Source organism: Lissotriton vulgaris, chromosome 7, assembly GCF_964263255.1.
Source record: "Lissotriton vulgaris chromosome 7, aLisVul1.2, whole genome shotgun sequence".
NCBI lineage: Eukaryota > Metazoa > Chordata > Amphibia > Caudata > Salamandridae > Lissotriton > Lissotriton vulgaris.
Genome location: NC_141695.1, coordinates 1366746024 through 1366771154, shown reverse-complemented (window position 1 = coordinate 1366771154; position 25131 = coordinate 1366746024). Strand labels below are relative to the sequence as shown.

Sequence of the window (25131 nt, the reverse complement as noted above, 5' to 3'; positions counted from 1 at the left end):
TGAAAAACTTCAGATAGGCTCAGAAAAATTACATTATAAACAGAGATTCTCCTGAGAAGAAGACAAAAGGAGCAATATGAGATGGCTATTGAAGCCTGGAGCTTTTAGAATTATCCATCAGGGGGCAAAAGTGGCAGAATGACAAATTGCCATAAGGAAATCCTTAAAAAGTGTTGTGACTCAAGAAGTAATCGCCCTCAAAATACTACATATCACCTCGGACTGGAAAATTTGCGGTCTCAATGCTAAATTAATAACACATCCACAACATCCATTTTTAAGAGTACTTTTATTTGTGTACCTACAGGCAGATATTGACATGGCTAAGCCAGAGACTGAAAAGAGAGTGACTAGAGAACACAGAGGCGGATGAAGGAAGTAAAGAGATAGGTAACATGAAAGAAATTAAATTAAGAAAAAGCAAAGATGAAGATAAGAAGAAAGGAAGAGAGAGCAGAAAAAAACTAGAAAAAAAAGAGGTCTTCACTAATCCGAGGCTGGAACGAAGATCTTCAGGGGCTGGGTGTTTTTGCCCTTGTCATGCCAGCAAACATCAAAGAATGGGTACAGCTTTCCAGAGAACTTCTCATGAAACGTGTAGAGTGGGCGTAGGTTGTCCTCATCATCAGCATTGTAGAAGGCCACCACTCCATCACTGAAGCTGAGATAGATGCCGATCTTCTCTGGCTTCTCTTCTACCCGCAGCTGGCGGGGCTCCTTCTGCTCTAGGTAGGCCTCATATACCTTACCGTCCTTGAACCCTATGAGCCAGAAACCGTTAGAGGGGCTGGCGTGCAGCCTGCCTTTACGGCTGGCTGTCTCCGAGATCACTCCCAGGCTCCAGCGGGGTTTATCAGCTACCACCACCTCCCAGTAGTGTTCGCCGCTATCAAAGCTCTCCTTGGTCACCAGGCAGTTGGATTTATCAAAGCGACAAGGCTCATCTGACACTTGCTGCTTGTGGTCTGTGCACTCCACAGACCGCCCGTCTTCTGAGACCACAAGGTGCTGCTGCGCTGTCTCGGGGTCTAAGGTCAAATTTTCCAGTGCTGAGAAAAAGAAAAGACATATTGAAATAAGTAGAGTTTCTGTAGCAGGCAAAGGCTCACACTTGTACTATTGTTGGTGCAGGGGGTGTAGCTAAGGGGTGGGGTTGTTAGGGATGTAGCTCTCAGTAATGATTTGCTAAAGCAGTCTAACGTGCCTGGTTTTCAGAAGAGGGCTTTAGGAAGTGAGAACCTTTTTAGTACAAATTCTATAAATTGGAAAAAATGACATAAAAAATTAATTCTATAGTTTTGAATCTAGAAATCATGAAGTGCACGCTTACAGGAGCCGAACAACATAGGAAAGTCTGCTTTTATCACATTTCATTAACTTAAGCATTGTGAATCAGAAAAAAAATTTAGGGTCAGATTTAGAAGCCCCATGCACCGCCAGTGCATTGCTTTGCATGACGCACCGATGGCACAGCCTGATGCACCGGTGGCGCAGCCTTCTAAGTGATATTTACAAGCACAGGTAAAGTCACCCTGCGTGACTTAACCTGTGCTTGTAAATATCACCCCTGTTCACGTAACACTTTGCGTGTTAGGGGCGGGACATGGGTGTTGCTGTGGGTGTTCCCACGCAACACCCATGTCCACGGATGCATTTCCAGATTTATGAGAAATCGCAAACGTGGAAATGCGTCAGATTGCTACGCCACCCTAGGGGTGGGGTAGCCAGGCGCAACAAGGAGAAATGTTTTAATTTCTCCTCGTTTTTTCCTCTTTCAAAGCGTGCTGCATTCTACAGCATGCATTGAAAGACGAAAATGCCTGTAGTGATTGTTTTTGTGCAGGAAGGTGCTCCTTTCTGCACAAAAATAATCTCCCCATGGCGCAGGCATCCTTGCACCATGGGGCAAGGGTGCCTACACCGGCGCATGGCAGCTGTTTGAGCGCCAGCGCTGGGGAGAGCACAGGAATGCGACATATCATTGAAGGTATGTCACATTCCTGTGCTCAGAAAGGGCCGCAGCGTGGTGGAGCCAAAGGGCTTGCGCTGCCACGCTGTGGCACTTTCTTGTAGATCTGCCCCTTTGTGAATAGTTTAAACAGATATCAATTATGGAGATATGCACGCCTAATGTCAATGCTATAACTTGAACCTGTTTTTGTGAAACAGGTCTTAACTCTTTTTCATTGTATTTGTGAGCATTATAGAGGCCGATAACATTAAACGCCCCTTAGCACATTTAGTTTTGTTCATTCAATGTAGCAATGGCAAGGGCACTCTTGGAAGCCATTTTGGAAACTATGGGAACCCAGTGGCGACTACAATAACCGAGAAAGAGAACTTCTTGCCCAACCACCCGTAGTCACTGATAGCTCACTACACTGATGCACATGACTGGAACTTTTTCTGCATGCATCGAACTGAATTGGTGCTGGTTTTAGTGGACTACAGTTGATTATCCAACTACATAATCCAAGCACATAAGATGCCTCCTTCATAAAAATCATTTTGGGCTGTGCTCAAGACAACCACCAGCAAATGTTGAGCTTGAAATTTGCATCAAGAGAACTAGAGGCCTGATTTATAAAGGACGTTTGCAGCTGCAAAGGCATTGATTTACAAAATCAAAAGTATGTACCACAACACACCATTTTGCAACATGTATAGGCCTTTCTACGAGTCACAAAATGTTTTTTGACTTGTGAAAAAGCTTTTGTGACCATTTCCAAATCACAAGTATGAGGGGCGTGAAAGGCATTTCCATCTCCTATTTATGAGTCGGACTGGTATGTATCAATGGTTCGTCACTGCAATTGAAGTTACAAGCCATTGATCAGTTACCAACCGCCAAGCTGGGATAGTAATTGACTGAAAGCTTTGCCTTTGGGAATCACGTCAGTGGCATTGGTGGGGCAGCAGGCCGAGTTGCAAAGAACACTACCTGCCCTCTCCAAGCCTTCTCAATGTCTTTCTAAACAGCCACCATTTCTTGAACAACAGCACAGTGGATTGTATCAATTGCTTGTGGCCACAATTGGACTTTCAAACCATTGATCTGTTACTGACTCCAAGTTGGTGTGGTAACTGATTTGAAAAGGAGAAGCTCTCCCTTTGAGGAAGGTTTGCCCTTGGGAATCGTGATAGGTGGTTTCAGGAGAGCAGACGGCCATCCAGGGAACCAGTACCTGCTCGCCTCTCTGTTGTCCGAACACACCTATATATTTTTAAGTAGCACCTGCCCCTCTAAGGGACATGGAGGTTTATTTACAAGCCCCTTGTGCCGCCGGTATGTCACTTTTTCCCATATTAAAAGTGACACACCAGCTGCGCAAGGGGCTTGTGAATAAGCCCCATGGTTTGCTTTTTAAAAATGTTGATATGTTGGGAATCAGAACGCAGGGACGGAGGTCTGCTGTCCCTCACAGGCCTCCTCCCTTGTGATCGCAGCAATGCAAAAAGGCTCACGAAATATGAATTGCCTCATTATTAGGAGGTTTTGGACCCTCAACAAATCTACATTTTGGGATGCAACTGATTAGTACACCAGTTACATTGCAAAATGTTGAGCAGGGAGTAAATGTCAGCGCTCAATTTGCACCCCTTACGCAATCTATACAATAATGCATCAGACCCTAAAGGTCCTTGTAACAGCACTGGTTTATGTTTTACATCCAACTTGGTTTGCAAATGTCCAACTGCTGTAGACTGAAAAAAAGTTGTGTCTGAAACCCATTTCTTTTGATATTGCTTTTAACTTCTTACTCAACTTTGGAAGGAAATAATTGAAGTCAAAATATGAACTGGATACAGCAATTGAGAAAACATACCCATAAGGGACATAGGTCAGATTGCACCTTCCGGTATTTCTCCTTGATGAAGGGGAACATCAGAAACAATTATTCTTTAGAGATATGTAGGTCCAGAAGCATATTTTTCCAGTATAGGTATAAAGTTAGGTGCTCAACAGAGTGGGTGTGTCAATCAGCTGGCATAGAATCTATGCCAGCAGATTGAATTTAGTATTGTAGCAAAGCACCAGCACAGCAGATATTCCTCAGTATTACTTTTTTTAGAGGCAGAACACATATATTTGTGGGTTTAACCAGCAATTTATAGATAGGTGTATTCTAGGGTGGCACTGGGATAGAAACATCCCTAGGTTTCATGCAGGTGTGACAGAAGGGGATGTCCCCACTGGATAAATATTTCCATCTGGACAAAAAAATGGCGTGTTTTACACATTTGTGCACAATGTACTTAAGGGACTTGTCCAACCTTTGGACTAGCACAGGAGTTTGTTTAGTGGATGGAACATTTGAATGGATGTCTACAATGTGCAGATTTACTTGTGTGCTGTACATTTTTAGATTTTATAGAAACTTTGAAATTTCCATAAATTGTTAGCAGAAAATTATGACTGGAAGATTTTGGACTTTCCTTTTCAAGTTAAGGATCAGGCCTCTTACTTGGGAGCCTACACGTGAATTGCTGTGGCCTCCCTAAAATCCCTATTGTTCTCTAATTCTCAGACACAACCGCCTTCATCCAACCTTATGCTCTTAAATACTAACGTGGCATCAGGGAGCGGTACATCTTCCTCCACACCTGGAACTTGAACTCATCTGAAATAATTGGCAGCTGAATGTCGAGGCGTCCAAGAGGGGGTGATTCCCCCAGGACTTTGTTCAACCTGCAAAAAAGAAAATACTTCATCAGTGCAAAGCTTCAGATCTGCATTACTGTTTTATTAAGATGCTGCATTAAATGTTTTCTGTTTGTCAGCCATTTTCTCCCAACCACCTCAACTAAGAGGATTTTAAAACGAGTCAAAGCAGCACGTCTTTATGATAGTGGCATTCGCATGTTACTATGAACATGCATATTTTATCTGACTAGATGAATTTCGCCTAAAAACTCAGATCTTCCAAATCCGAAGATATGTTCAAACTCTTCTGCATAGAATTTTTTGGGGGTTTTTTAGTTACTTCTGTACATTTTTCAAGAAAATATTTCATGCATATAAAGCAAATAGAAACTAAAGACGTATACATTTAAAAACATTAAGTTTCCTAATATAGTTGTAGTGATCAGTTAGCATAAAATGGTATAAATTAAAAGAAACTTGGGGACCAATTTAGAGTTTGGGGAACAGAGTGCTCTGTTGCGATTACAAGGGAGTACCCTCTTCACCAAACTCTTTGTCTGCATGACTGGTTTAGAGGTGGCTAGACCTTCAGGTTGACGCTGAGGGAGAAACATTTACTCCATCAATGTAAACCTTCCCCCATTGGCTCGAAAGAGTAGGTGATGTTGGAGTAAGCCATCCGACCATCCACCATATTTAGAATGAACGGTTGGATGGCTTTCTTTTACTATCCATCATCGCCAGGTAAATCCTGGTGCTGAGGGACAGTAAAAAACAGAAAAATGCCCCCCACTGCCATCATGGGAGAGATATGCCAGAGATTGGGGGGGGGGGGTGTAGTTTTTTTATTTTATAAAAAACAAACCCTGCTTTGGTAGTTTGTTTTTGAAAAAAACTTTAGAAAATTTGAAGCCATCGGTGATGTTTGACAGATCCATTCAAACTTGTCCTCCATTGACAGAAATTGCAACTATGGCACTTCCTGACAATGGATAGAGATGTCCGGGGGCCAGTGGACATCTCCAAATCTGGCAGGTGGAATAAAGGCAGGGTGGAAGACACAAAGTCCTCCACCACCCTGTCTACCTTTACTCTGCCCTACAAACCCTAAATCAGGTCCATTCTATGTTTCTAAAATGTTTTCAAAGTTATAAAGGTATTGCAGTTTTGAATGAGTTGGAACTCAAATATAAAAACTATAAAATACAACTGAGGCATACCATTTTGTCAAGATACCTAATTTAAAGCTATAAAACGATTTTAAAAAGAAGCAAAAGTTTTTCAAACTATTTAACGTCTAAGCGAGTGAAGATTCTATCCTTTCTAATAAGGATATTACTCCGCTACGCTTTGAGAGAACCGAGGTTGGAAAGATACTGAATATTATCTCCAAAGGTAAAGCACCAGGTTTGGACCGAGTCCCAGCCGATTTATTTATGCACGATAAGGAGGTCTGGGCACCGTATATTCAATCACTAGCAAATGATATTTCCATAGGCTCACCCATACCTGATACCAGGAACGGTGCCGAGATCATTCCGATCTTTAAAAAGGGGGAGCGCTCAGATCCAGGAAATTACAGGCCTATAAGTTTAATCAACTGCATACAGAAGGTGGTAGCAAGGCTTGTTCTACAGAGAATCCAAGGGTGGATTGAGGACGAAGAAGTACTGTCACCTCTCCAGGCCGGGTTCCGCAGTCATACAAGCACAATTGACCAAGTTTTTAGATTTGTTTTAATTTATTGGCGGGTGGTAGTGTTGGGGGGGATACGCTCTACGCGGCATTTGTCGACCTTAAATCAGCGTTCGACCTGGTGCCACGAGCAAAACTGTGGGCTGTTTTTGCAGACCAGGGCATCCCATTGTATATTTTGTCCTTTTTAATGAAACTACATGAGGACAATTTTGCCCAAGTTCATTGGAACCAACTGGGGAGTGTAACAGATAAGTTTCCAATTGCTAGGGGAGTACGCCAAGGGTGCGTACTGGCACCGACCTTCTTTTCATTGAACATCAACAGGGTGATCAATTACTACGAGCATTACCAACTGATGCCCCCAAGTTGGATGGTAAGTTGATCCCCCTGTTGATGTTTGCAGATGATACTCTATTAATTTCGAAAACAAAACAAGGCCTGCAAAAGGCTATAGATGTTTTTGAGGTATTCTGCAAAGACCATGGACTTTCTATAAATGTGAGCAAGACCAAGTTCATGGTCCTCCTTAAGTCCAGGTTTGTGAGAGGGAAGGTGGCCATGAATGGGGTTCAACTCGAACAGGCTCAGGTTTTTTCATATCTGGGCATAGTCCTTGCTTCTAAATTAGATTGGAAACATCATACCAATCAGTTGGTCACAAAGCATGCACAGTTAGCAGGAGCCCTAACAAAAGAGTTACTCCTCTCCCACACTAGGCCAATTACCCCAGTACTCAAAATTTACGATGCGAAGATTGGTGCAGCAATTCTTTATGGGGCAGAACTGTGGGGGTATAGTAATCTTACCCGATTGACTAGCGCCCAAAACAAATTTTTACGTGGAATCACAGGCCTCCCAGTATCTACCCCCTTGATTCCCATTTTCTATGACCTGGGATCCCAATGCTCGGAAGATATGGCCCTGTATAGACCAGTAGCATACTGGAGGAGATTGTGGGTTACCCAAGATCTCTCCCAGTAGGCACGGGCATTCCTTGAAGTCAGAGATGCTGACAGGGCACACAAAATCCTATGGATGAGGAAGGCAAGAGCAACATATACTGCTATGGGTCTATCCAGTCTGTGGGAAGATCCAATAGCCAATACATTTCCACCTAGAACATTTTTTAGAGAACTTTATTGGAGTATGGTTTCAATGAAAAGATTTGGTCGTTGTACCAGTCCGTCACTAACTGCGGACTTCTTGGAACTAAAACACTCAACTGCTCTTGAAAGGTATTGGGATTGTATTACCGTTCCTGAGGATAGGAAGAGATACCATCAGTTTAGGGTTGGAACACTACCTATTAACTCCTTTACTGCCAAATGGAGTGGAGGATACAACCCCAGTTGCCCTCTTTGCCCTACTGAATGGGAAAGTATTGGTCACATTTTATTTATCTGTCCCGAATACAAAGTTCCAAGGCAAACATGTTTAAAACCTATTTGCTTGCAGTTAGGTCTTAAAACAGGTTGAGAGTCTGTAAGGATTCTCAAAACAAATAGCTCCCAGCCTGTGGTTATAGCTGTTGTGAAGTTCCTGCACTGGATGTGGATAATCCGAGCTCGTAAATCATGTTTACATTGATTATTTGTGTATTGTTTTAAAACATCATATACTATGATCATGCTACCCAAATATTATAGATAGACATACGCTGTATATGGAACCTTCTGAGTTCCCTTTCATGTTTTAAAATTTTTATAATGAAATTAAATGTGTATCAAATTGATGTTAAAATGTATATTACACGCCAATTAATGTACTTAATTTAATTTTTTCAATTAGTAGTTGGACGGATGACAATTTGATATATCTCCCTGATGTTACTCTGTGTTATGAAATCTGCTACATGATATGTTACCTTACTGGTTTTAAAGCTGTTATTTTTCATAAATGCTGTCTTTTAGGATTTCTAAATCAAAATAAATACTCTTTGAATTGAATTGAATTGAATTATAAAGGTATTGCAGTATTGAATGAGTTGGAAATCAAATATAAAAACTATAAAATACAACTGAGGTATAGCATTTTGTCAAGATACCTAATTTAAAGCTATAAAACGATTTTAAAAAGAAGCGAACGTTTTTAAACTATTTAACGTCTTACTTGACGTGTACTAATTCTTTTTTTAAGTTATCTTGCATTAGAATGTAAGTATGATCATTGTGAAAGCAATAATCATTGCATTATAATAATCAATTGTATTTATTTATTTACGTATTTTTTTACGTTGCAATTCTCATCCTACGGTAACTTTGGAAAACTGGAAAATACAGAACATACGGGAGGAAAGTATATACAATAGAATATTGGGCATTTAAATGGCGTTAACATAGTCTGGAAGCAACAGAGAGAATATAAGAATAGCATACAAAGCCCTAACTAATAAGAAGCTTGCAAATGTGAACATTACTGTGGTTGGGTGAGGGCATAGGTTTTTGAATCAACCAGGACCAGCTTATGCCATACTTTGGACTTTAGATATGATAACTAAAAGTTAAACTTCAGAAGTAGCTCTACATGAGGGCTGTGAGTTAGTGCCTGTCTGGACCAGGACTCTGTCACTGATCTCCACAGTGTTAGGAACACCTCTAAAGGCTCTTCTGAACCATGTCTTGCTTTGGGAAAACGAGGTACCCTGTCCCTCAAACATCAAAGACCATAGTTGAACTGCAACTTAGTGATGTGAAGTGCCGACTCGAAGAAGAGCTAACCTCAGAAGTCATAAGGACCAATGTCCAATGGTCTGGACTGAAGATATGTCATACAGATCACTTGGAGGTAAGTGTGCCTTCTGAGCTTGCTCTCCTGCGTTGCCATTGTTCCACTACAAGAAGCACCTCCGTACTCGAGGGATGGTGGATGCAGCCATATGGTTTGTCCTGCATCATAATGAGATACATAATTATTCAATTCTTCTAACTTAAACACCCATCATAAAGTTGGGAGTATCTTTCATCTGTTGGCAGCAGTTTGCACAGCGCACAGAGCACTTTACCGGCACACCATCATTAGGACTGGCATTAGGACTGGGACCACATTGCCCAGTAGTCTTTGGCCAGGTGGCGCCAATGCGCATCGTTCGCAGGAGGCAGAACTCTTAAGCGTCTGCAGACTTCCGCAGGGCGGGACGCGTGTGGGCAAGCCTGGGCCAAAGGCAGGCCCGTCCGCGACCAGACAAGGCTGGGCTGTGCAGGTCCCTATGCTCTACACCAGAAGGTCAGGTACACCATACTGGCAACGCCACCCCACCCAAAGGTAAGGAGATGGGGAAGCGCAAAATGATTATGCCATCTGCAAAGAATCGCCATCTAATCACATCTATTACTAGCTTCCTGACCACAGCAATGGGGGTGATAACAAGCGAAATTGAGTCCGTGGAAAAGAGACTGGGGCCACACAATGGGCACTACAAAGTGGTACATTGCCTGAGACAGATCCCGAGCTTGAGCGCAATGCTGATGGTGACGGCCCAGGAAATATTGATCAAGTTGTGGGGGCCCTAGCATCAAATGACCTCGACATAGGCAAGACTGTAGCAATACCAGCAATATACATCAGGGTTTTTTTTAGATACTTTACGTCCCCTTCCATCAAAACAAGAATTGGCATAGCCAATAGGTCTCGCCTTGGGGACCTTATAAATGTTTAGCCATGCAACAGTTGATGTTATTGCACCAAGGATATTGTGCTAGATAACTAAACACTTATAAGGTCCCAAAGGCAAGACCTATTGGCTATGCCAATGCTTGTTAGTACAGTGGTGGAACGCACTGCTGTGCGCGTCCAAAAGAGTACTAACCACAAAAACATCTGAGTTCACGCGCCCTCCTTCCGACCTGCAGCATCACTAAGGTCTTGTGCCCTTGGAAATCTTTAACTACTGAAATAGTTCCTGCAAGTCGCTTAATTCACACACCTGCATCAAGGCCACACACAGGAAGTGAACGGGATGTATTTCACATGTGCGACAAAGTGATAAGCATGCATGCATACAAGGTTCATGAAGTTTTTACCAGGTGTACGTAAAACTTAGGTAAAATAACAGAAATTATTATTTTTTGAACGCACAAAATATGTGTTAGTCCAAAGCGCATGTGCGCACTAAATGTCACTTGTCAATGAATAACTGGAAGATGTCTCAGAGGAGCAGGTATGCCGTATATTGTAACTGTACACTTACTAGTGATTCACAAATATTCGTCAATATGTTTTACGTGATTGATTCGACGGAAGTGGTGAAGAGCGCATGGGAAAACGAACTAAATCATGCGTGCAAAACACAGGATGGACTAAGCAATCCATATTAAAAAGAAAACATTTTTAGAAAAAAAGACTAACGAACGAAGGTAAGATTTTGAAGTCTGCAATATCCAGGCGAGCAGTCTTCTGCATAGGGGTGAGTGTGCAGGGTTAGCACTCACGTGGACGTTTTGTGGGAGTATTCCTGTATTAAGCGTTCTAATACAGGCTTCTAAAAAGCATCCCCTTGCATCCATAGAAGATGCATAGGACAGGTGAGGCCTGTAAGGGCCTCGCGGTGACTGATGCCACAATACATCTTGAGACCCGAGCAGTTAGACATCCAACAAGGTAATATCCTAGGGTGCCTCCTGTTTGTGATTTTGATTGACGAATAACAGGGCGGAGACAGCTGTTTTATCGCCAAAATAGATGGCCCCTTTAAGGACACACCCAGTGCTCATTTATTCTGTGTTGGACAAAAAAGACAGAACACAAAGGCAACTGACACGGCCTGCATCCTGGATGAGCCCTCCCACTCCTAACCTGTTACAAATACAAGGATCAGGGTGTGCGTAGAAGACGGGTGGACCAAACACACACAGGGTTTCGCTTGCGGGATCGAGCAGGGGCACCATCTGTTTTCAAGATAATTACAAACAGGTGGCACCAATGCTCGCTCCCGCAAGGGAAAGGCCAAACGTGCACGCGTTGCAATAGAAAGCAATGAAAAACGTGCATGCTTTTAGCCAAAATGATGATCGATTAAAAAAGGTCCCCTTCTATCCAGCGCATTCGCACTGCGTAGGCAAGACTACGGCATGTAGCAAGGCCAAGAAAGATGCACTGCCCCCAGCCACACAAAAGTAAACTCACATACCCCTCACAAGGAGAGCATTAAGGGCTCCGGTTCTAGACACTGTCCTGGGCTCTGAAAACATCGAGCCCACGGGGGAGTCTGAGCCATTTATACAGCTTACCAGTGCACTGGAGGTACTCATGAAGTCACTCGTTGAACCATTTTTGGGAGTGCTGAACAGCATCGATACATCTTTAAAAATATTAATTGGCTCCAGCCTATCGAAGCTGACCTCTGGTCCAGGTACTTCTTCAAACTCTACCACTAACCTAAATCAGGACATACCAAAAGTAATGTCTTCCTACATGGCACCATCAGTTACAGACTGTTCCATCAATACCCCTCAGACTGTATTGTAACTCGCTACGCCACAAACAGCTAAAGTTCAAACTTTGGGTGATGGTCGGACAGGTATAACTCCCAGGCATAGGGAGACCGGAGGGTTTAACCTCACAGATAGACAACCCAATGCACGCCTAGGTGGCAATCGAAAGGACGTTAAAAAAACACTTTATCTCCTGCCCGATGTTACCCCGTATGTCATCGTTCTCAAAAATGTTCCATCTTTGCCAACTAATAAGGAAGAGGACTGGAAGCAGCTCAAGAATAAAACTGTTCACTGGTTGGCAAAAAACGTGGACTGGTCACGTAGTTATAAATTGTATCACAGTATAAATAATGTTGAACTGGTCTCTTGGGTGAGTCCACAACCAAACACAAACAGGTGATTGTATTGTTGTCAACTTTAGGGACAGGTTCCTAGTGGACTGGCTCATGGATAGGCTCCTCTGGAGTAATAGCGCGAGGGACCCCATTGAGGTAGTATTTCTAGGGTACTTTTATAAACCGCTAACAAATAGATGTCCTGGGTTTGAATATACATCTCCTGCTTTTGTTATCCGAATTTTTAATCGCTTCTCTCCTTTAGATCATGTTGCCTGACTGTACTCATTGGCCTTGATTTTATCTGGTGCTAAGTGTAGCTCACCCCAGACATTGCCTAATATCAAGGTGTCCAGGTTGGTTAACATACCACCCCCTTCAAAGACTGTGATAGGCAGTGTTCATTTCCTTGATTATGTAATGAACTTTTCGACACTTCCTAATGACAAATCACAAGGTGAACTATTTTATGTCCATGCTCGTGGAGTGGACAACTTTACTTCTTCCACCATGTTCATCCCAGCTAACACTATCCCCCACGTACCATTAGAGAGCATTTTATCTCCCCCTAATGTTACATTGTGTGGAGAGATGGAGCTTCCCATGGCATCAATTGATAAGATGCCTAAAGATGGCTATGCTCCACTTTTGCCATCTGTGGCGGAGGGGCCCATTTGTCACAATAATATGGCCACTTACGGAAGTCTTTTTTGGAGCATTGCTGGCTTGTCGCATAAACTAAAAATTAAAGAATGTGTGGCCTTTATTAAAAATTATAGTATAGTATGCCTACAGGAAACATGGACGCGAGATATTGTACACATAAATGTTTTTTTTTCCATTCCCACCCCAGCTACTGTTTCCTTAGGTGGTCACGCAAAGGGAGGATTATTGACCCTGGTTTCAATGACTTTGCATGCCAGATTAGGAAAGATTAAGACTGACTCACCGCATTTTCAGATTATTAATCTCTCCCTTAGGAAAGATTTGACACTGGTTCTTGTAAATTTCTATTACAATAATTTTAATGTTACAAACATAAGTATTGCCCGAGAGTTGGAAAATGCACTGTCTAGCCACATGGAAGAGATAAATATGGATTTTATAGTGCTTTGGGGAGGCGATTTCAATTGCAATTTATGTCCCCTTTCGAAACAGGCAGCGTGCCACATAGTAGCTGGGGTCACAGACAGCAGTTGTCATTTTAATCACAATCCCTGTGGGAACATTTTTAATGCACTATTATCAAAATTCTCTCTTTACCTTACTGTAGATCTCATATATTCAGCAGGCATTGATATAGTAACATATATTGGGAGAGGCCAAGGCACATTAATTAATTTTATTGCCTTTTCCGAGTATTTTAAACCTCACTACTTGATTTTTACCATTAATAAAATTTGTTACAGTGATCACTACCCTTTATCATTGGAGTTGGTGACCCAATCTCCCAATCAAATTGCATCCGCTAGATGAGGCCCACTAACCTATGTCAAGAATAAAGGGTTATTACGGAGGTGGTCTACTATAAACCCTGACCTGGTTTTACATCAAATTATAACAACTAATTTGACTCAAGTCCTAGACTGTTTGAAAGATATTATAAATCACTTAGTCATGGTAAGATCGTTTGAGGTAATAACAGAGACGATAAATGTTGCATTAACTAAGAAAGTCTAGGCCACAAAGTGACAAAAGGTGGTTCAATAGTGACTGCACATTTTTCCATAAAATATTAATAAAGACGTTGAAAAGAAAACCCTGAAACATATCCGAGGTAAGGCAGTCACGCCTAGAAAAACAGAAGCTGGAAATTAGACTTGAAGCTTGGGAACAACTCAAGTAGACTGCCAGAGTAGAGATTCCAAACCTTTCTGGCAAACTGTTAACCAGGATTATTTCAATGGCACCGACAGTGGCAAAGTTGACATGGCAATTATGCCTGAGACATGGGTCGAACACTTCTCAGGACTTTAGAAAATTGGTAGTGATCCTGATTTTAGCAATAATATCAAATATGTGGCATCAACCCTGGCATCCCCAACATTAGATGAGGAGGACAGGACCCTAAGTCAGACTGAGGAATATGGCCTCTGGCCTGGATGGTATCCCTGCGGATCTGTTTTTAACTAATATTCCCCTGTGGCTCCTGCTGCTAACAAACATCTTAAGTTGCTATGTAGCTCTGGGACCCCCTGACTCCTGGAGATCCGTGACAATAGTCCCTATCTTCAAAAAAGGTGACAGGGCTGACCCCAAATGTTATTGGTCAATATATTTAATTGACTCCACTTGTAAGATCATGGGTAGAGTAATTTTAGAAAGGCTGGAGGCCTGGGTGTCGGGAAACAGAAAGTGTTTGGACATCCAATACGGCTTCAGGAGAGGCCTGGGCACGGTAGAGCAATGCACCAACCTGCATCTGGTCATAGGCAAATACACCTTAGCCAAGCCTGGATCCCTTTATTTAGGGTTCATGGACTTGACGTCAGTCTTAGACTGGATGCAGATGTTAGAAATGGGCATCGAACCAGCCATTGTGAATTTTTGTAGCTGCTATGCATCAGGATGTCACGGGGGAGTTTGCTATGGAGCAGGCGGGGAACTTACCACTCCAATTGACATGAACCACAGGGTACGCCAGGGTTGTGTTCTTGCCCCATTTGTATTTTGTCTGTATATAAATGATTTAGAAAGCCACATTAAAAATGGGAATGTGAATGCTCCCCAGATAGGCCGTAGGTTGTTACCGGCATTATTATATACAGATGATTGTGTTTTAATGTCTAAACTGGGGTGGGGCTGCAAAGGCTTTTAACAAGTTTTAATAATTTTATGAATGACCTTGGCCTGAAGACTAACGTAGCGAAATCCCATATTATGGTGGTGGGTAAATCTCCCACAATTTTAAAGACGTGTTTTATAAATAATGAGAAATTGCTTTATGTGCCAACCTTTTCCTAATTAGGAATTCTCTTCGATTCTAAACGCACATGGCTTCACTTAGTAGAGGCAAGGATCAGGGGCTTTAATCAAAATCTGGAGGCCATTTTCAGATTTATCAAACAACTAGGCTCCCATCCCATCAACACAATAATTGAAATTTATAAAGCACAAACGTGTGCTGTTACTTTGTATGGCTCTGGAGTCTGGGGTTTTTGTAATATTGCAGGCCTACAGAAAGCTGAGAATATGTTCCTGAAACATCTGTTATCTGTCCCAAAGAGCACTGCTACAACTATTTGTCATAGTGAACTTGGCGTGATCCCCTTGTTCTTCCGTATATAATTGGCCCCTCTATTACTGTGGTATGACATATGGGTAAAGGAAGAAGCAACCCTGTACCGGGCTGTTTTTACAGATTGCTTAAAATTGGAGTGGGTGAACAAAACCCCCTGGATTTCTTATGTTAAAGCGCAACTGGAGACTTTGGGATTGTCTGATTGTTTCGTCAATCCCGGAAATATTGCCAAAATACCAAAGGCACAGTTGAAAAGAGAATTTCTAGCTCACTCTTTTTTGACAAGAGGTTCTCGGGAGAAGACAAAAAAGAGCGTTGTTGACCACTCACTCCTAGTTTGTTCCAAAAGCACCAAGCCTTATCTCTCTTTTTATTTTAATCACACTAAACTGTACTATCTTATTAGGTTCAGGCTAGTCATCTCCCATCTTCTGGTCTCATATCCTCGTAACGTATATTCTGACGCCAAATTGGACCCATGCCCATGCAACTCTGAATCGGCCCAGAGTACGCTGCATTTCATGTTCTTCCGCAGACTTTATATTAATCCAAGACGTGGTTTTTTAAAACCACTCTTAAAATTCCTAAATATAAGAAAATGTCATGCCACTTTGTACTATCTTCAGCTTTTAAAGGATTATTTTTTTTGCCTAATGGTTTATAAATGTATTTCTTCTGCAGTTCGGCTCAGGAACATTGTTGGAAAATTACCTCCATATATTTTAATATAATTCGTCTTTAACGCCTTAACCGCGGCGGGGCGTTCTACAGAATTGGCGGGGCTGCGTTGGCCAATGGTCGTCGCAGCACCCGTGAGGTAGTGCTTGCGTCGGCCAACGGCTGATGCAATCACCGAACAGGTTAAGACTTAAGATCCGTTAGCATGGGATCAACTCCCATAGTTCTTAATGATGTGATCTGAAACTGTTGCTGATAATCATTATATTTGTAGATGCTCCCTTTTTTTGTCCACTTGCCATCTTTAGCCCAAACACTGTCATGATTATTTGCTTTTGTAGCCTTTACTTTTTCTTTTTGAAATTAACATCTAGACATTTGTAAATTGTTCCTTACTACATATGGAACTTTTACTTGATGTTTGTATTTTATTAATATCTTTGCATTTTTAATCAGAAATGTTTTTTCCGTTTTATGATGCATTCTTTTTATAGCTGGTATACAGCCGAATAACGATTTCTGACTGACTGAGTCTAGAAAAAAACATAAAAAAGAACGTCGCCTAATGCTCACAGATGAACCACCAGGTCTCACTTTGACACACAGTGTGCATATTCAGTGTGCATATTCTAACTTTGCACTGTTGCATTCTGCAGCTTCCAAACCACATTTGAGACTGTGTCTCTAGAGAACATCAGAAGCCATGTGAAAAGCTATCAAATCCAGGCATCACCAACAAGGCCAAACAGCAGGTCTTCTGCTAAAGACAAAAAAAGAGACCCACAAGTTTGATAATACTAGAACAAACATTCCTTACAAACCCAGCGGTATTACATGACACCGTTTTGCCTTATGATCAATAACTTTATGCTAATAGATGTTTTTCAACCTTATTGTTTAATGTCCAAGGCCCTTAACATGTTTACCCTTCCTCAGTTAGACATAAATGCATGTGCCCTGCCATGTAATGATTCTGGTACCTTTCACTCTCATCTTCGCCGCAGTACCCAGCAACCCTTGCAGCATCATTGGCCCATAAGCGTATTGTCTAACATTGCAATGTGTTGTCCCTAGCAGAAAGTCAACCATTCTTAGAACGTGTATACCAGTCTCAGAAATGACCTCCCTAACTTTTTTTCTGACCCCCCTTCCTAACACTTCTACTCAGAAGCATAATAGGCTTCCAAGTACCTCTGTTGATATGGAAATTGGTGGGGTTTCAAGATCCCTGCCTGACCGACTTGTACTAGGGCCCAATGAATGAATATATAGTTAGACTGACTACAGGGTCATGGGTCCGATGGGTGTTGATTATGACACATGCGGGAGGAAGAACATGGTTGGTCCTATATCTCCTCATATGTCGGTGAACAGAAATTCAGATTTGTGTTTTTCTGTTTTTTGTCAGCACATCTTAGAGTTTGGCAGATGCAGAACATGAGAAACTAACTGCACAGAGGGAGGAGAGGCCAAATTATAGAGCCCACAACAGTTCAGTCACCCAATATACTATAGTCATTTAAGAAAATGGTTAGGCTCTGATTATGTGAGGGTCACCATGGGTGCTTCAGATCTTTAGGCTGTCTAGATCATACAGATTCTTACAGCTGTTTTTGTTAGTTATATATCTATCTATCTATCTATCTATCTATCTATATATATATATATATATATATATATGTATATATATATATATATATATATTTTTTTTTTCAAGGATGCAACTCCTCCACCACACTAGGTGGCATGCTGTATTTTAGCGGTTGCTCCTTCATCAGCACCAACCAACAAAGGTGCATGACCGTTTTTTTCGAGCTCTTGGAATCATTTGTTTATGAAAGGAAAGGGGGATCTCACAAGGAAAGGGGGGGTCTCACGTGGAAAGGTTTAAAATTGCAATGATAGGTAAAAAAACAAAAACAGTTTTATTAGTATGCGCTTGCTATCCTATCTTGTGCAACGTTAAAAACAACGGACGAGAGGGTGAGCAATAGATAATACCCTTCCTCGTTAACCTACTAAGGTCAAAGTGTTTCAGTCCTTTCATTGAGCCAAATGCACCCTGGGGCATCCTATCTAGACACTGGCTTTGCTAATAATCCTTCACTAGGTGAGTTTAAAAAGACAGACCGCAATGTAATTATGGTCACTGTGCGTCCCTGGAATCCTAGGGGGAAACATATAAATACAACAGGTTAAATAGTTCGGTATCAAAACTCGAATATATTAATGTAGAATATACTTTTCAACAAAACTGCGTCCCACTCGTCTAGCACAACAAACTCGAGGCAGAATATCTGCCAATAAAGTGGTGGATGTCCTGTCCACCAAATCTGTAGTTCCCCCACTGTTTAGAGTCAGAGAAAGCATAATTTTCTGACAGCAGAGCCTATATCTGATTTACCAGCGGAAACCTTATACCGACAGTCCATCTAATATTGGTTAAACAGTAAGGGGCATATTTACAATACCTGGCGCATCCCTGCAAATCAGCAGGGATGCGCTAGTTATTGTGCGCACAGCTCCGCCACCCATGGTGTGCCGCATTTACAATGCGGCGCACCATGGGGCAAAAACAGCACAGATGCGTGACGCATCTGTGCCGTAAAGGCGGCGCATTGCAGGAGCTGCGTCGCAAGTGCGACGCAGCTCCAGCAATGCTCTGGGGGGCCCTATCTGTCCAATGCTGCATCAAGCCTTACGCCTGCTTCAAGCAGGCGCAGGGTTTTGACGCAGCATTGGCCTAAAAGTGCCTGCTTGAAATCTTGTAGATTTCACGCAGGCACTTTTACGAGGCGCACCTGCCCCGGAACGCCCACCCTGCTCCGGAACGCCCACATGTGGCGCAGGGCTTTACAACGTGACGCATCTGCCTAGATGCGTCACGTTGTAAATGGGTCGCAGGGATGCACCACGTTTACGCCGCCGTTGCGTCACGCAACGGCGGCTTAAACGTGGCGCAAGTCCGACATAAATCTGCCCCTGTATATACTTCAGATCATCTGCCCTATTTAGGGCAGACAATCAGAGGTACATACTTTCTGTTGGAGACTGCCAGGGAAAGCCTGGCAGTCCCAAAAAGAAAAGCGAAGAAATGACCCCCCCAAGCGATCTGAGAAAACTCCCAGCACGTCAGAGCCATTGTGTATTGTTTTAATAACCCCCTGCTTCAGGCGTTTGTATTTGTAAAACAAAAAACCTTTCTGCATTGAGTAGTTTAATATGATAAAGGCACATCCATCTCCACCCTCCTGCTGGAGATCAAGTATAGCGGGCAGACCTCCCCCAGGTCAGAGGAGGACATCTCTGCACTGATCTGCCAGGCTAGCTGCCATACCATATATAAGGCCCTTTTTCTTTTTTGAAGAAATAGCACCAAATGGGCAGTGATCTCTTTTGTACATGACTGTCTGATAGTTTACCTACAAACCTCTATGAGAGAAAGCCAAGACTCAATCAAGCGACCATTGGAAAGTCAGATGTAAAAATTGAGTATTCGTTAATTAACCACAGGACAGTACTCAATGCTCTGGAACACTAATGACAAACAATGGTTGTGACCAACGATGCTATCCACTACTCACTAGTTTGTTCAGGGTCTAAAGAAAAGTCTGATTCAACCCATCAATTCCTATCCTCAATGGGGGTCAACGTTCAGGAGGCTCTATCCCCGCTTGTAAACTTCAGTTAAATTCTGGGTGAACCTCAGTAATTATTATCTTTAGGTGTGTGACCTCCATCAGTGCACAAGCATTGGCAATTAGTAGTCAGACAGTTCAATCTAGAATGGATAATATAGAAGAACACTGTACTGTACCTGTGCGCAACCAGGCAATATTTCTGTGAGGACGAAAAAGTAGAAAAAGGAAAATTAGTGAATGTGATATCTTGCTTTCACAAGATAAATACTGCCTTAATATACACTTCATTTAGGGCCATATGTATCATAGTTCCGTTTTGCGATTCCTAAATAGCGATTTTTAACGAATCGCTATTTAGGAATTGCAAAATTGTATGTATGAAGAAAATCGCTTTTAATTAGCGATTCCTTAATGTTCCTTAATTGCGAATTCGCATTTTGCGAAATCGCAATTAAGGAATCATTTCCAATGCATTCCTATGGGCCAGGAGGCCCATAGGAATGATTTCCAAATAATTCTCAAATTGCGAATTCGCAATTTGCTAATCGCAATTTGACACCCTGCTGCACCCCTGTAAATTACATGTGTGTGCATATGGCGCACATACATGCCCATAGGGCATGTATGTGCGTCACATGCCACAATCACAAATACAAATTAGTGTATTTTGAACAGAAATCGCAATTTACCACCAACTGGAAGTTGGTGGTAAATTGCGATTCCTTAAGCTGAATTCGCAACAGTAAAATGTTTCATACATAGCATTTAAGGAATCGCAAAATTGCGATTCCTTAAATGCTATGGCAAATTAAGGAATCGCAAGTTTTTGCGATTCCTTAAGATGCGATTGTTTGATACATTTCTATTCATGCTAATTAGCCTTTTGCGATTCGCAAAGGCCGAAATTCGGCGAATTTCGGCCTTTGCGAGTCAAAAAAGGCTTGATACATATGGCCCTTACTCACGTACACGAAGAGCTAGATACAGAACACAAAGCAGATGATCAACCAGCAGTGGTCAGAATGAAATCATAGCCAGGTGCATACACAGTTGATAGAAACCCCAACAGCACATTACTAATGATACCCTAGTACAGCCTGGGCAGTGTTAGTAACATGTATGGCTTGGCTTGCAAATCCTTGCTGTGCAGGGGAAGGGTCAGTTACAAGGCATCTAAGCCTGACACGTGCTGAGACTATCCCCAGTGCCATAGCCATTTAAAGCTAAAAATTGTCCAGTTTTTAAGTATGCTGGCCAGCCTCTATGTAGGAGTTCAAAACATGGATCATGGCATTGAAAATAGACAAACCCTGGGCCCGATTCACAAAGGTAACCTGAGACGGAAGTCTAACTTTACAACTTTCGGTATTCACAAAGGGGATTTACGAGTAGTAAAGTTAGCCTTTTGTCTCAGTTAAACGTAAGTTTTGGTCTTAAGTTTAACTGAGACCAAACCTTTGCTCTCATTTAGCTTAAGGCCAAAACTTACTTTTAATTGAGACAAAAGTCTAACTTTACTACTCATAAATGCCCATTGTGAATACTGAAAGCTGTAGACTTTTGTCTCAGTTTACCTTTGTGAATCGGGCCCACTGTCTGAGCTGCACCATCACCCACAATAACTAATCTACCCTCCTTTCCACCTGAATGAATGAATGAATGAAGTGAGATTTATATTGCGCAAACTTTGCCCAGAGGCATCAAGGTGCATAAGATGGAAAAGCTGAAAACTTGAGCCAGAAATATGCTTCCATCTGCTCAATCATCCCTCCCACTTCATCCCCTCCTACCCTCTGATATGCTGCCGTACCCTGAGGAACTCGGTCTGTGGCTCGCCCTCCACTTCGTTCAGCACCCCCTCCATTTGCTTCAGCTGCTCCAGGTAGCGTGACATGGTCTTGCGTTCCTCCAGCAGTGCGGACGAGGCTGCACGTTGCACCTTCTCCGCCTCCTGGCCCAGAGAGGACTCCATGACGTTCAGGTAGGCTCGCATCATGTTCAGCTGGTCACGCACATTCGCCTTGAACTTTGTTACAGTGTCCTGAGGAAGAAAAGAGAAGGATGAGGCTAATGGAGAAATGTATCTACCAATGATAACCGCGACAAGGTGCTGTTTGTCATGCATCAACGACAGAATGAGAAGGTTTAACACCAGGAGTGGCCAAAGAGTCCTCAGAGTCATAATTCATAATTGAAGGCAGATGTTTAGCACATCAGCTGCCCTTAGGAAAGAAACTACCGCACGTAGGAAGGTGGATATCTGACTATGTTTACCCCCAAACCTTTTGCCTGGTGTTTAGCTGGTTTTTTACATAGTTGGCCTGGGATCCTGCTATTCAGGGCCCCAGGCTAATTGCTCTCTCCTTAAAATGGACTCCATGTACCTTAGGTGCATATACAATTGGAACTGGTTCACCTTATAGGCCCCTGTAACAGTGTACCATAGGTACCCAGGGCATAGGTGTAGCCAAGGCCTACCAGGGGCTGCAGCATGTATTGTGCCACCCCTGGCCTGGCTTCCATATTTGACACAACTGGCTGATCACTCAGCTGGGGTAAGTTAGTGTAATCACCTCTTGCTTAGATATAGTATCCCTATATCTAACCTTAACTGGACACATGTTAACCTATAAGCCATTCCGATGGAAGGCCCCTGCAATCCTGGGGGCAGAGTGCGTGGTTTCATGTGAGATGGTTCTCTAGCATGAGCTGAGCCTGTCTGCAGCAGTCGAGAACAACTCCCTTAACTGTTCCGGGATATTGCCATACCATATACTCTTAAGTGCATTATAATCCTCGCGGTTATATACTAACTTTGGTTTGGCTTTATCAAAACATGTCGAGTAAGGTGTCATATGATTTGGAATACTATCCCCTCGACAGTTCTGTCGACGGGGATAGCATTCCACCCTTCTAGAGGGACACGACATGTACATAGCCTTAACCCCGGTTAAAGTTAACCAGAGCCTCAGCATCACAAAATGGATGCTGTCACCACAGACACAAGTCTGACCTCCTGCTGCTGGGAGTCCTTCCAGCGAGGGAGGCTTGGACAAAGGGTTTCCTGCCTTGGGAGGTGCGAGCACCACCCCAGACAGGATTTTGTGTATTGGGTAGGACAGGGCTGAATAGAATCAGACATGCCTGGGGCACACAAGGTGTCCCCGTGCATAAGCTAGTCCAAACCGGTCCTGGGACTTTTCAGACCCAGGCCTGGCGAGGAGCTGGACAAAGGAAAGGGGGTGTAACCGCCCCCCTTCCTGGTCCCACCCAAAGGAGGGACCTAGCAGGTGATCCACCCCTCAGATTGGGAATAAGAGTGGGAGCAGTGCCATAGCACCTCAGATCATCCTGAATCAATTTACAACAAAGAAGACGACTGGACTCCGACATTCTGCTGCACAGAAGACTGAAGAGCATCTCCCTTGTGGCCTAGGAGTGGCCACCCTGTGAACACAGGCACCACCCAGCAACTCGATGTCTGCTTTGCCGCCGCCTCCCGCCGGAGCCCAGAGCCTGACGACACCCAGACTCCCAGACTTCTCACCGCCTGATTCACAGTCCCTGCAAAGAAGGGACCCGTGGAGGCACCGAGAGACGTGGGACCAGACATCTCGAAAGACCCTCGAGAAGCTGACTGCGCAGCACCCGAGGCACCCTCGACGCTGTGCTTTGGGGTGTGAGAAGCCCCACAACCGAGCAGCCCTTGCACCGAAGATCAACCCCCCAGCATCTCCATGATCTACTTGGGGCCCTTTTGCATCATGCCACTCGACGCGCCATCCCGGCCACTTGCCACTTGGCCAGCGGCCATCTTGGCGACGAAAACTACAATCTACACTGCAGGTCTGATTGCTGCAGACTTGCCCTCGCTCCTGTAAAAAGGAGCACCCGCTCTGACCTGGCTGGCCCGAGTGATAAGCCTTTTTCACTTCCTGCGTGGCTTGCATTATCCAAGGCCTGTTTGCTCCAATCAAGTTGCTGACACGCTATCAGCTAGAGCCTTTGTGGGACAGATCGCGATCGACTCCGGGACGTCCTCGACCTCTTCGTGTCCACGTGGCTGCTGAGAGAAGCTACACCTCATCGCCTGTTTGCATCCGACATCGCCTGGTTCCAATCTGGTTTCACGGTAGTCACTGGCTAGTGACTTTGAACAGTGTCCCCTCTGCTTTGAGGTATACACCACTTCAGATCCACCCTTGGATCCACCTGAACTCTTCACATCGAGCCGCCTGCAGCATCTTCAGCTCCAAGCACTATCGACCTGCGTGACGAAACCCGACACTACTTCGCACCTGTGCACCCGCTTCCTGTGGGTGAGGTAACTCAGCAACGCCAGTGCTCCCACTCTGGTATACACCTCTAGTGTCTGTGTCTAAAGTTTCATCCTTATAGGTCACTCGGAAGGTTCCTAAAACACTAACTTTTTAACTTTTACGCACCATAGACAATGCATTGGTGAATGCGTGCACTTTAAACACTGCACCCGAGTCCCACGGGCCTTTCCCGACTTAGTCACTGCTAGTCCCGATCAGCTCCAGCGATTTCCCAGGCCCTAGGCCTACTTCCTTTTCAATTGGTATCTCTTATACCACTTTCTTAATATATGGTTTGAGTGGCCACCCGCCCTCATCCATACTGTGCAACTTTTGTGTATTTTAACTGTGTTTTGTTTTAATGCTTGTGCTTCTGTGCTCATAAAGAGTATAGGGGATATTTGTAGTTAATAAATATATATATATTTTCAATATATATCTGTGTGGTGTCCTTTCATTTGGTATTCAAGGGGATTGTATATGGTAAAACAGCTTGCTTCACATGCCTTTCAGAGTTTAGCCTAAGACTGCTTTGTCCACGCTACCACTAGGATAGCTAGTCTATAAGGTTGACTTACAACCAATCATCATAAGGGTTGCTTGGCATGGTACAAGGTGATCACTGGAACTAGTGAGCATCATATACCAGGCCAACTTCTCACATTGGTGAGCAGCGGATTGGGATCTGAGTTTGCTGTTGTTTTACCATTACAATCTTTGAGATTATCATTTGAAAGATCATACAGGTACCTGCTAGGTACATATAAAACAAGACTAGTATACTTAAGTTCTACTGAACTTAGTTGTTGTAGAGGATAGGGAGTAGCACACCCTGACTACAACTACTAGATAGGTTTAGTAGGTAAACACCAGTGTAGGTAGATTGCAACACATCCACCCACACTAGAGCAATGTCTGGAGCAGGAGGGTTCCACTGGGAATGTCTCTGCTGAGAGTGACCCTCCAAGGGCACCATCCAAATTTGCTATATTCTCCTTTAAGGAACTAAGGCAGCTTTGTGCCTTAAGAGGTCTTAGGACAGGGCCAACCCCTACTACAGACCACCTTAGAGAGCTCTTAGGCCAGTCTGAGGCTCTAAAGACCTCTAAGGCAGACCCCACAGGGAATGCTGATGGAGGCTC

The 25131-nt window shown here is 43.3% G+C and overlaps 1 protein-coding gene across 1 annotated transcript in view; it reads right to left on the bottom strand.

Annotated features, from left to right (window-relative positions):
- Positions 1 to 274: 274 nt before the first annotated feature.
- Positions 275 to 25131, bottom strand: part of TRIM72 (tripartite motif containing 72) — a 121313-nt gene continuing 96456 nt past the window's right edge. Inside the window, exons 4-7 of the mRNA XM_086932065.1 lie at positions 21481 to 21711; positions 19847 to 19869; positions 4572 to 4690; positions 275 to 1049 (exon numbers count right to left, since the gene is read on the bottom strand). Of these exons, the coding sequence (XP_086788191.1) occupies positions 487 to 1049; positions 4572 to 4690; positions 19847 to 19869; positions 21481 to 21711 (936 nt within the window). The 3' untranslated portion in view covers positions 275 to 486. The remainder of the gene's footprint in view (positions 1050 to 4571; positions 4691 to 19846; positions 19870 to 21480; positions 21712 to 25131) is intronic.